Source organism: Pollicipes pollicipes, unplaced genomic scaffold (genome assembly GCF_011947565.3).
Source record: "Pollicipes pollicipes isolate AB1234 unplaced genomic scaffold, Ppol_2.1 Scaffold_3447;HRSCAF=4054_pilon_pilon_pilon, whole genome shotgun sequence".
NCBI lineage: Eukaryota > Metazoa > Arthropoda > Thecostraca > Pollicipedomorpha > Pollicipedidae > Pollicipes > Pollicipes pollicipes.
In genome coordinates, this window is record NW_023596297.1 from 3,938,285 (window position 1) to 3,950,791 (window position 12,507).

General features: G+C 47.5%; 1 protein-coding gene across 2 annotated transcripts in view; it reads left to right on the top strand.

Moving 5' to 3' along the window:
- Positions 1–10,854, top strand: part of LOC119091629 (chitin deacetylase 1) — a 47,643-nt gene extending 36,789 nt beyond the window's left edge. For both annotated transcript variants that reach the window (XM_037214434.1, XM_037214435.1), the window contains exons 8-10: positions 8,904–9,150; positions 9,803–10,006; positions 10,392–10,854. In XM_037214434.1, coding sequence (XP_037070329.1) covers positions 8,904–9,150; positions 9,803–10,006; positions 10,392–10,500 — 560 coding nt within the window. In that variant the 3' untranslated portion in view covers positions 10,501–10,854. The remainder of the gene's footprint in view (positions 1–8,903; positions 9,151–9,802; positions 10,007–10,391) is intronic.
- Positions 10,855–12,507: the final 1,653 nt, after the last annotated feature.

Sequence of the window (12,507 nt, forward strand, 5' to 3'; positions counted from 1 at the left end):
TGCGTCCGTCTAAACTGAAACCTCCAATCTGTGAGCCCTCTACAACATTGAACGGAAGCCCATGACTGCCACCTACTCGATCTGATCTTTTAAAGAACAAAACCATCCTCGCTCACGTGATCGACCTTCGGAAGCTATAAGCCACTGAAGACGTCATGGATCGGGCCCGCATTATTCAGATTCGTCAAACCTGGCCTCAGCACCAAACAAGAGCATGATTGTGTGCCGAGCTTTTGGAACCTGGAATGATTTTGTAACTCATGTCCGTTGTCGTCTTCCTGGAATACACAACTATGAATTTCCTTTCATAAAATAAAAATTTAAAAATGTTGAATGTTCAGTGTGAGTGTGTCTTAGAACAGTGAATGAACTGTAAGTTCAGTCTTAGAATTTGTAGCCTCTGTATTTATCACGTAACGCATGTAAGAACGCCAACGCGAATGTGAACATTGAGCTATAATTATGAATGGTTACATGTGTTGTATATGGTAACGTATGTGTTAATTTGCTATCACATCGTAACTTGACTTCTATCTTGACGATCTCTTGTGTTTGAAGAACTGTCAGAATAATGATTGCCATTTTTGGACAAGTTTTCTCGAGCTTGATTATGACACAAGAGAAACTTGGTGCGAGATATTGAGTGAAATAAAAAAAGATAACGAATGCAAATTACACCATTGCATTTGGAAAGAGCTGCTTAATAGAAGGTATGCCTCACACAAGCTTACCCACGCACATACACACACACACACACACACACACACACACACACACACACACACACCACACACCACACACACACACACACACACACACACACACACACACACACACACACACACACACACACACACACACACCACACACCCACACACACACACACACACACACACACACACACACACATCACACACACACACACACCACACACACCACACACACACACACACACAACACACACACACACACACACACACACACCACACACACACACACACACACACACACACACACACACACACACACACATATATATATACACATACACATACACACATGCACACATACACACATACACACACACACACACATATATATATAGCGCTACGAATATATATATATATATATATATATATATATATATATATAGCGCTAATAATATATATATATAATATATATATATATATATATATATATATATATATAGCGCTACGATAGCGTGCGCGCTGTCTTTGCAATGTTTTCGCTGGAATTTTGCAACATTTTCTTCATGGTTTCTTAAGGGCCTTTCGGGCCCTGCGAAAAAAATGGAATGGAGCTCTTTGACGTTTCGTGTTGCCGTAACTCACCCTTGCAATCGCCTGAAACTTTTTCAGTGAGCTCCAAAATGCTGCTGTAGGGGCTGTTGTACAATGCGATAACAACGAATGTGGTTTTATGGCTCTATCTATTTAATGATTTTGTGATTTATGATTTTTATAGCAGTGAACATCTATTGCAACCTTCTGCAACTTTTGCAACATTTTCCAGAATCCTGTTGTTGAATCCTGGCTCTGGTGCCTTGGAGGACCACTGGCGGTAGTTTAAAGACACTGCATTGCCTCGTTATGTCCATACCCATTTTATGATAGAAATGTCTTCATATGCTCAGGCAGCCTGGCCGTCTTGCAAGGAAAGCTGCACCCAGTAATGTGTTGCACCCCGTGCTCCTTCCAGTGTATATACAAATGTAAGGCTGATAAATTCCATGTGAGACACATAGGTACCTCATTGTTTAGGATGGAGGGTGAGGTTGAGGTTAGGGACATAATGATACCGAGAGGAGTCCGTGGAATGGTTCTTCCCCTGCTGCACCCGTTTGATACGACTTGGGCTACGAACGCCCTGCCGGGCATCTTTCATCCCCCTCTCCCCCCCCCCCCAATTTGCCTTCGGGTTCAATATGAGCTGACTTTAAATGGAATTATAAATTACTTATGATTTGTCCATCCCTCTCCTATGCTAAGCGGCCGTTGCTTCCACTGGTCCTTACAATCTACCGACTTTCATCCAATTCCACACATTTCTCCCACTATCACCATACAATGCGTTCACTCCTCGTACTCGTAATCAACTTCGGCGCTCACAAACTTGCCCCTCTAGTCCCTTTCAGTGGCACATAGAGCCATAGTGGAGTGCTGGTGCCTAATTTTCTGCCAATGTTGGGGTTTCAAGGAACCTTGAACACATGTTTGCGATGTTAGTTCTTCCTCATCTCAACACGTGAGGTCCTGGCACGGGAGGCACTCGGATTCATTTGGGTGACGGATAAAAGCGTGTAACTAAGCGTCCTCTCCGCCAGTACAGAAGGCTCTGATCGTTAGTGTCGTCCAGGTAGCGTCCTTGCTCCTAATGAGAGCCTGGCGCCCACACATTCGCTTCCTGGCTGCGATCCTAGGCCGTCTTCGCAGAGCACGATGTCTTTTGTAATCGTCTTTGCGAGAAACCTGTGACGACCGCGTCACGTCGCACCTTCCACAAACTCTAGTGGACACTCGCTGTTTTATGAAAGCCACCCGGACTGTTCAAGTCAGCTTCAGCTAGCAAAGAGCATGACAACAGCGCACAGCTAATGCGTTGTTGTCCTGCGGTCCGGAGTGACTCTTCGTCTTTAGTACTACACAGGTAGCGTCCTGCTCCTAAGGAGAGCCTGCCTTCCCCCATGCCAACCACAAAGCGATTCACTGCCGGGGATTTTATGCCGTCTTCGCCAAGTACGACATCTTACGCAAACGTCTTTTCTAGAGACCCGTGACGACTGTGAGCCGCACCTTTCAGTAAGTCTTACGGGCACCGGCCCTGTATACTGAAGACTCCTCTGAGTGGCATCCCCTCCCTCTTGGATGAGATCAGCTTTTCAATGCAATCTTTTCTGCCCTGACGGTCCAAAATCCAGCCTCCTTTATCCGCAGTCACCGATGTCGGCAGACATCCTGGATGTGGGAACCCTGCACACATAGTCGTATTTGGCCTCACGCGCCCGCTAGGCTGCCATAAGTGTATAAGACTGTGTCTTTAGCTCATACCCGAAGGCCTGAAAACATTGAGAGAATGTTTATTTCTCTCAACATCAGGTTCTTCAAAAGCCAAAATGGCCACTACACCTTGACATTAAAGCTCAATAACTTGTGACGTTTGATCAGCGTGCTCCCCTTTCAACCATCACATCCCAATTTTATGATTGATACATTGTATTGGAGTCTAAGTTTTGACGTGGGTTAGCAACAGGATAATTATGACTGGTTTAATAAAGCCCATGTCATAATATCCAGTGTAATTAACATGACACACACGCCCACTGACGTGTATGTAACGCCATATTATGTCTCGCCGTCATGTTGGCAGGGTGTCATGCTCGCAGTTTCTACGCAAAAAAATTTCAAGGAATTGAAAGCTGCATTTCACTGATAACGTGAATAGGCCGTTAGCAGCCAGTGCAAAAAGTGTATAGAGACTAGAAAAAACAGTCTGGTTCGGCCTGCCTTTGGAAGCACGATCTTTAAACTTGGGACCGGGGCGTCACTGCCTCCGCCATAGAAACAGAAAGCGATACGGATTCTGTCCTTGTGGGAAAACTCATCATGATTTGTCATTATGGCATAGTCACAGCAGTCTCACTCCACAGTGGCCGATGGCCACTGTGGCCATTGACAGGATAAGTTACTTAGAGGTTGCTGGCATCTGTTCTGAGCTAATCTTCAATGTTTGAAACACTCAACCCTCCAAATCGGCAACAACGTGCAGATGTTAGTTAAGGTACTCTTATTTTTGCTTTCCAACATCTTCAAGTTTGTTAGCTTCTTTTTGCTATAGAAGCTGGCCATTCTCTAAATAAGAGTGAAAATAGGGGGGAGGGAGGGAGGGCATACATATGAAGGAATGTGGAAAACATAATACCGTTCTCCGCATGTGAAGCCACTCAAGAGAGCCAGCACGCTCAAATCGCTACTCATTTTATATTTTTCGATAAGGGACAGTGTTTCGGCTCCGTTGGAGTCCATCACCAGTCAATCCGTAATGTTAAGTCATCTGCTCATTGTCCATAAATGTCGGTATGTTTTCGATCAAAGCAGCTGTAGAAAGATGTCACATGACGTTGAGCCAGCTTTGGGAACTATTACATGCTTCCTAAGTTTCCATGACCTTATTTTTGGTTTGTTACTTCGGTGACCATTATTAGCCAAACATGTGATAACCTATCAGGCTGTTGCCCTGGCCTTAGCAAAATTCAGCCCTAAGACTGGCCGCAAAAGTAGCTGTCCCTCCTTACGACTCAGGTCTGTGAGGACATACGCCTTCTCATTATGTTGGCCACATTGAATTCAACAAAGCTTGTGATGTACGCCATCCCTCAGGATCTATCTCTCACATGCCTAAACTGTCTGATAGATCTGATAGATCGCCTAAACTGTCACGGCGCCAGACCTGCATCGTAATGATTCTCTGAGACTTAGCCACTCTCTTGTGTCTCTTGGACGCTTAAGTCACTGGTGGCGGTCACCGGATCCTGTGTGGCTGGTTGCTTTCCAAGCCAGTGTAGCTTGCTTCACACGTACTGATAACGCTCTTCTAAGTCACTGGTGGCGGTCACCGGATCCTGTGTGGCTGGTTGCCTTCCAAGCCAGTGTAGCTTGCTTCACACGTACTGATGACACGCTTCTAAGCAAGTAAAGCTCAGGTTTTCATACAGTGTTAAGCGTCTGCTCCACCAACGATCAGCAGTCTAGTCATAGTTCTCATGCAAGGCATGATATGATACAGAGGAGGCCTGGCCTGCTATCGGTTTTAATAGCAAAGGGATTCGGTAAAAAAAATTTATTTCGTCCGGCTGCTATTCCTGTCTAGAAAATCCATTCAGGTAACAGTTCATCAATGTTTTCCGATTCCCTTAGGCCGTCCGGGCAGTCCTGGGCGCTGACCCTCAAACAGTCGCTGAAGGTCACGCGTAATTTAACCGTCATTCAGTATCTGAGCTAAAACACTCTTGAAGGTGTCCTCCTTGTTCAGGATGCCCTGTCGTAATTAACAAACCAAGCAGCCTAGGTTACCGTATAATTCACGAACAGCCCGCGGGAGTCGTACGTGGGCCCTGATTGACTGATGCGTTGAAACCATCTCCAAAAGTTAAGCAGAACCGAATCAATGACCTGGGAGGCCATACTGAATCAGCCACACGGTAAAGAACCGAAAAATTCCCGTCGTTGCATGTATTCAGCGCTCCACATCCTAGCACATGTTGGTTAGTTAATTTACTAAAATATTGGAATGGAAATCCAGACAAATAATTAACTTGTCCACAGCGTAGGGACGAAAGTAACTTTGTCTCCGTTAAGTGCAATCCGAAGCAATCAAACCGGTAGCTTGAAATGCGCACGGAATGAATTATTTAGGGAAGGGTCCAATGATCAGAAAATTCATCACCTCGCTGACAGGTCTACATACTTACAATGATCGTGCTTCGAATGATTAATTGAAGGCTCGTTTCGTTTGAAAGCCAATGAAAGGAGCCATCGTACTATCCAACTGATATAACTCACTCGGCTTTCAAGGAGGCTTTCCGACCTAAATGTGACGCATTATGTAAAGCTGTTGAAACAGAATGAACTTTAATGCGTGTTGGCTGTTTCAAAATTACATTTAGAGCTATGCACGTTGTAAACAGCAGTTATATACTGAATCACGGAGTCAGTGCTTTCGTATTCAATTTTTGTCGTGAATGCTCATGCTTGTTCCTAAATGAAATGAACGGTAATTTAGAGTACATTGCAGTGTATGTTATTCTTCATCGAATCTGAATCAGAACAATGCGCGTTGCAAGCAGCTAGCGACGTGCCCAATCCAAATTCACGGCTCCAATTATCCACAAAGATTCGTGCTATTACCAAATTACTGACCGATGCTATAAGAATAATGTGCAACGTGCATCATTTCTCTCACCAAATCACATCAGAAGATACGTACATCGCAAGTTAACAGCCACGGGGTAAATAAATTGGGTCCGTCATTCCTGACCCCAGTTTTTCGCAAGCGTTTTGGTCGTACAACTGCTGATGAATCGAAAGGTATGTTTTACGGCAGATTTACACCAATAATTGCGCGCGCTACAAATAGAGTGCCACTTTCAACCAGCACAGTCGCTTCTTTCAAACCTCATTTTACGTGAAGACTCGTGCAGGTTACGACTTTAGCTGATACCTGTCGTCAGGATCTGGATACATGACTTGATTAGGGCTTTCTTGCACCGCGTTCATTCCTCGCTTCCTCCCTTAAAGGAAGCGTTTCACATTTGAAGATATTGAAGCAAGTATCAGATTCCATATTTATTACTATTGGTATACTTTGGAGGAGGAAAAGGTTTTTCTGGACAGCACAATTCTCGGTTTCGTGAATATCTTTTTCAGCGCGTCATTTTTTATGACGTCATCGTACGTTGCACAACATTGATTGAGAGCCAATTGACTCCCGTTATGCCTGGAAATTGCGCTCATGAACGCCAGATGTGAACGCCTCGACAATTATTGTTTTTTGGCCCGGATCGCCGCATAGCTTATGGAATGACAGGATTTGAATGACGCTCTTATGACGTCATGAACACCAAGGTGACTGTCGAATACCCTCCCCAATACACCTTTCCCCATTTTCGCGGGCGCGTAGCTCAGAAAGTACACTAGCTTTGATTTTAAAAGCGGCAGTATTGTTGACAGCACCGGCAGGTCTTCAAAACGGCCATTTCGGTTCGAAATCCCTTAGAAATGTGGAACACTGCCTTGAAAATAGAAACACGCTCATGAACTTAACGTATTAAAACATAATCCACATTCGCACATCCAAACACACGGCGCTTAGTTACGTGCACGCAGTACAACTCCTCTTGGCGATAGTCCTAAAGATATGGCCCGCATGCAATGTAATCTACCCTCCCTCCCTGTCCCAACCCTCAACCCCTCTCCACGCGTAATAATACCCATCCGGCACTTGGCATGCTCGTTCTGTCCGGTTAGTTTCCTTATACTGGTAATTTACCAGTAGAGTTTTCGCACCTAGGTGGCGTCTGACAAATGCAGTAAAGGGAGAGGGGGTGGGGGAGGTGAGGAGATATGGCCCAAGAAGGATGGAAACGGAGATCAGACTGCAGTGTCTCAACATATCAAATTCTCATTTCTGTTATCGTGCTGATCATTATCCATGCGATGGTTGTCATCTGATCGTCTTTGCTCGATAGTTATTTGTTCGCACGCTGTGCCATTTGGTCACTTCCCATTCTGATTATTTATGCCTGTCTATGTTTGTGCTATGCATATTTCGCTTTTGCATCATTTTTTTCCATCTTGATCCACGGTAATGCATTGGCATTAGGTCTGTTTAATATATTTTCCATTCGATCGTTAGTTTTTTATTGTTTGGTGCCAACCAGGATAGCCCTACCCGTTTTATTAATCTATCTCAGCGTGGCTCTCAACTAAGCTGATTTTACGAAAATTTCATTTCGGGATTTCAAGCGCGCACTTGATAAGGTAAACAACTGCAGCACATGTTGGCCCTCGGCACAATATTGTGGCTTCACGCAAGGCTCTAACTAGGCAGAGTTTCGTCGCCGGGCTCTACATTTTAATAAGTTGTGACGTTTACGGCAATATTCATAGTATTTACCTGCGATCAAACACCCTTGAAACCTGTGACTCGGTGGTATGATCTATGAACTGGAAATTCAGTAGCTCAAATAATTTAATTTGGAAACCATTTAACTGTAATTGCCATATGGCAAGACTAGGAAATGTGCAAATTTTTCTGCGAAGCCATCACTCACGTTTGGCTCATAAGTGAAATGATTTATAACCGAAGCTCCCCCCCCCCCCCGAAAGGTACACCATGAGAGGCTTCCATTCGATAACTACCCATTCAATAATACACCATAACTACTCCTATTCGATAGGCGGTCCCTCTACGTCGTCCTTTCTTTTGGCTCGGCATGACCTTGGTTTGGCATGACCTTGGTTTGGCGTGACCTTGGCCCTTCGTTTCAGTCTGAGCGTACAGTTTACCGATTTAAAACAACGCCTTCGAAAAAATTAAAGCCTTGCTGGACGAAAATGGTTCGCCGAAAGGCACAATGGTGTCTTATCATGGACTTCAGTAGTGCGATTATATTCATAAGTGGTGATCGCACGCCATCACAGCCCTCGAAGCCATCCAGTGTGATCACCCGACATCGTCTCAATAGCTTGATGCACTTTGTCTGTTTGCAGTTTGTTCGTGGTATGAGCACCCTCTTATTTCCAACGTCACAGAAGACCATGCTCCACATTTCCTACCCAAACTCTACCCACAGATCTTACTGGCAGACTTGCTCCATGCACTTAACCCACAAACAATCTCCAGATTATTCGACATTGGATCTAATCTACTGATAGAATCCCCCCACTCAGCTAAACCATTCTCGACACACATGGTGCCTACGTCATACCGTTATCGCAAGTAGGTGCATACGTCGCTGACTGAAACCTCGACCATTCGAATGGCTCGTGCTAACTGTCATTTTTGGGTATTAACATTGTTCGAACAAAACAACAGTCGTGCGCCCATAATTCATAATTATGATTATTTCCAGGCGTACAAAAATACACTTTCCATCAAGGCGGAGAAATTAGAGCTCACTGTACCGGTGTTACGCTTCTTGTTTTGCGTATTTTATATCACCTTCATATTATGTACCAAGGGAAATAATGACCGACAGTAGACCTCCACCCGCGACACACCTTCATATCCGGACTACGATGCTGATGGTGCGACGTGTATAGAGGTCTGTGGCTGGATTCCTGTTTCGGTGACACGCCCTGTGTGACGACCTGTGTGCGTTGCAGGTGTTTGGGAGGTACCCCTCAATTCGCACTACGTTGACAACTTCGATGGCGGCCACTGTCCGTACCTGGATCAGTGCGTGCTGTTCAACTACGAGCCGGCAGAGATCCTTGCCTGGTTCAAGGAGGATTTCAACCGCCACTACGACCAGAACCGCGCGCCCTACGTCTTGTCCTTCCACACCAACTGGTTCAACGAGCAGAACCTTATTGATGGCCTTAACATGTTCCTGAAGTGGGCACAGGCCAAGTGAGTAAGCTTGAGATTGAGGGCCTTATACCGTAGGTGTGGTGCAACATCTCGACACAACAGTCTCATATGCCTTAACACAGTGCGACTGGTTTCTGACGTTGTGATGCCGACAGCCAACAGATCTAATTCATGTTGATCTTGTGGGCTTAGTGGCCTGCCGCAAACGAAAGCTGCAGTCAGGGGGCGTAGTTTTTTAAAAATAACCTGGAACTCAACGGTGCAAAAATAACGAAAATTACCCCTAAAATAGCCAGCAATCTAGTTATTCCTCGGATTTGGCCCACTTTCTTCTCGAAGTGTGGGGGGGGGGGGACTGGCACCCAAAGGAGGGGCGGGGCGGCTAGATCACCTCAGCTGAGAAAAAATTACACCCCTGATTGCAACCTTTCTGAATCATTGAACGTAACTTGGGATCTTAGGTCGGTTACTTAGCACGCGGCGCCCTGGACCATCACTAGAGCGTGTGTCCGAGCCACAGCACCATGGGGCACCACTGGGGCGTGTGTCCGGCCGCGGCGCCGTGCACCCTCACTGGGGCGTGTGTCCGGCCGCGGCGCCGTGCACCCTCACTGGGGCGTGTGTCCGAGCGCGGCGCCGTGCACCCTCACTGGGGCGTGTGTCCGAGCCGGTGCGTGCGCCGCTGCCGCAGGGACGACGTCTGGTTCGTGACGACGACGCAGGCGCTGCTCTGGATGTCGGACCCGGTGCCGACCAACCAGCTGTCGCAGCTGGACGACTGGGACTGCCGCAAGCGCAAGGACACGCCGCCGCCCGCTTGTAACCTGCCTAACAGCTGCCGGGTGGCGTTCCGACCACCGGCCGATGTTGAAAAGTCGTGGGTGCCCGGCACCAGGTGAGGGCTCTGGCGCCGCGCCGGGCGGCGAGCAGGGGTGCGCCACGGGAACGTTGCCTGATAAACCACCTCCTCCGTTCGCCCCGCGTAGGGCGATGAGATTGTGACCTTGAGGAGGTGTGGAAACGGTGATGAGATGATGATGATCCCATATAGGTTTCCTCTTCGCTCATTCCACACCAAATTTGTATATTTTTATGCATTGTTGTATATTTGCGCATGTGCATTATATCAGCTTAGTTGTAGAGCTTTGTATCAAACACGTGATGAACCGCTGGTCGCAGCAGTTTGGCCGGCCGTGGTCCAGCTGAGCGGCGTCTCCAGTGCGCGCTGCCGGTGACGGTCGTCGGCTCACACCCTGACCCGCCCCGCCCGCTCCTTCCAGGTACATGTCCACCTGCCTCAGCTGTCCGAAGCAGTACCCGTGGCTGTACGACGCCGACGGAGACGGCGGCGCGGAGGACTTCTACGAGCCGCCCGCGTTCGAAAAGTAGACGCGCCCCCGGCCCGAGGCTGCGCGAGAGGTCACTCTCCGCCGCCCAGAGGTCATGCCCCAGAGAGCGCAAGGGTCACGCGGCGGCCCGGCGACGAGGTGCAGCTGGCGGGTGCCGGCTGCGCCGCGCGCGCGGCATGACTCTGAACGGCGTCGGCGCGGCGTGGCACGCGTCCAGCGAGATCGCTTTGTCTCCGAGCAGTTGTTGAGAGCCAGAGGGTGACTGTGCCAGTGCTGTGCACTGTGCCTCTGAATCGGTCCTGTTGCAGCACACGTTGATGTCGTCAAGGTGATCTACCTTTGTTTTTTTATCTCTATAAATAAATTATGGGTCGTCTCATCCACGTCACTGCGACTGCATGTTTAATGTGCTGTGCTACACATGAGTCACCAGATCGGAAAGCGAATGAAGATAAACGCAGAACGACCAACATCGTGCAGCACAAAGGCACAAAGGCAGCACAGCACAGCACAAATCACACCGTGCAGCACAAAGGCGGTGGTGCCATCACAATGCCTTACAGATAAAAAGTAACTCCGACTTCAAACAACTATTGCCACATCACAAGAAGGGAGTACCTGTAATGTTTGCTGACGCCCAGCGACGTAACCTTGTTGGTTGCGTTAGTGTTAGTGAATGAATTACAACAGCGCCTGACCCAAACATTGGGTAAGCGGAGGGCCCTGTAGCAGTGTTGGTGAGCATTCAATGTGTCGCGGAAGTTTCGCGATACGCGAAGCGAGCGCTTGCTTACGCTTGGAAACCCCCGAAAACCCTCAAGCTTTTACTACGATCAACGCCCGTTGATTGAGCTCCTCGTGCTTTGAAAACCGACATCGCGCTTGTGAATACCTCAGCTTTGTGGTTTCACTTCGCTGATCGTTGTCGTGTGTTTTGTCTTTGAAAGGCTATTTCCGCGCAGCGTCACAAGAAGGCCAAGGGGCTTAAGTCTGGAAAAATGAGGAGAGGAAACGTCCGTTTTCAACGAGACTCACGCCGTGAAGTCGCCGCTTCGAGCTGTCCTAGCAGTACAACAGTAGTCCTAGCAGGATGCAGGAACTTTTAATACACTGCACTGAAAACCAACGAAATGTCCTCAAAGACGTTTCGAAATATGTTGCTCTAGTTAGGCACGAAGCACGTCCGGTTGCCCTATCACTCCGACTTCAGCTCCTTGAACTTCTAGTGGCGTGAGCAAAGGCCAGTGCAGGCAAAAATAACGCACACAACATCCTGCAGCTGAAAAGCATATGATCGAGGCGCTCCCCATGACGCAGAATCCCTATGATCTTCGGCATTAAGAAAGGCGGCGTTCAAGTGTGCGTAGGGGTCTCGTGCGTCATGGACCGAACATTGTCATCCAGCAAGCCGTACTCGCTATTGCAGCGCCCAAGGGTGGTTAAACGTGCCGACTTAGTAGATCAAGTTGGAGACAACATTGCATATTTTTACATGACGCTTGGTGCCAAAAATGCTTTCGACTGGAAATTTTGGCGACAGCCACAACAAATATTACAGCGCGCATCACTCGACCTAACATAGGGACTCTATTATAAGACATTTCGTTACAAAAGCTTTTTCGTGAGGGCCCTTCACTTCACATCCATGGCACCAAGGCACATTTTTTTAAGTTTCATCCCAACCCGGCGAAAAAATATATAATGGGATTTTGGTGGTCGCTCGACTCGGTGACAGATCGGCGATGAATCAGCGCACTTCCTATATTGCAGCCAGTCAGCCGATTCATTGTTGTTACCAGCCTGTCCCTCAGTGTTCCAAACTAGATAGGAAATATGGCCATTTACCTGGCCACGCGAACGTGTTTTAATGGTTGCGATGCAACTGATCTGAGGTGGGTGGTGACTTTCAACGCACTGTCACTTCGCAAGCGCCATTTGCATTGCAGTTTCATAAATACCTGCTCAGGTTTATTTTTGGGCCTTGTTGACTTAAACCATGCCGCGATTGAGCACCCTGTCCTCAGCGACGAGAGACGTTGGCAGTTTA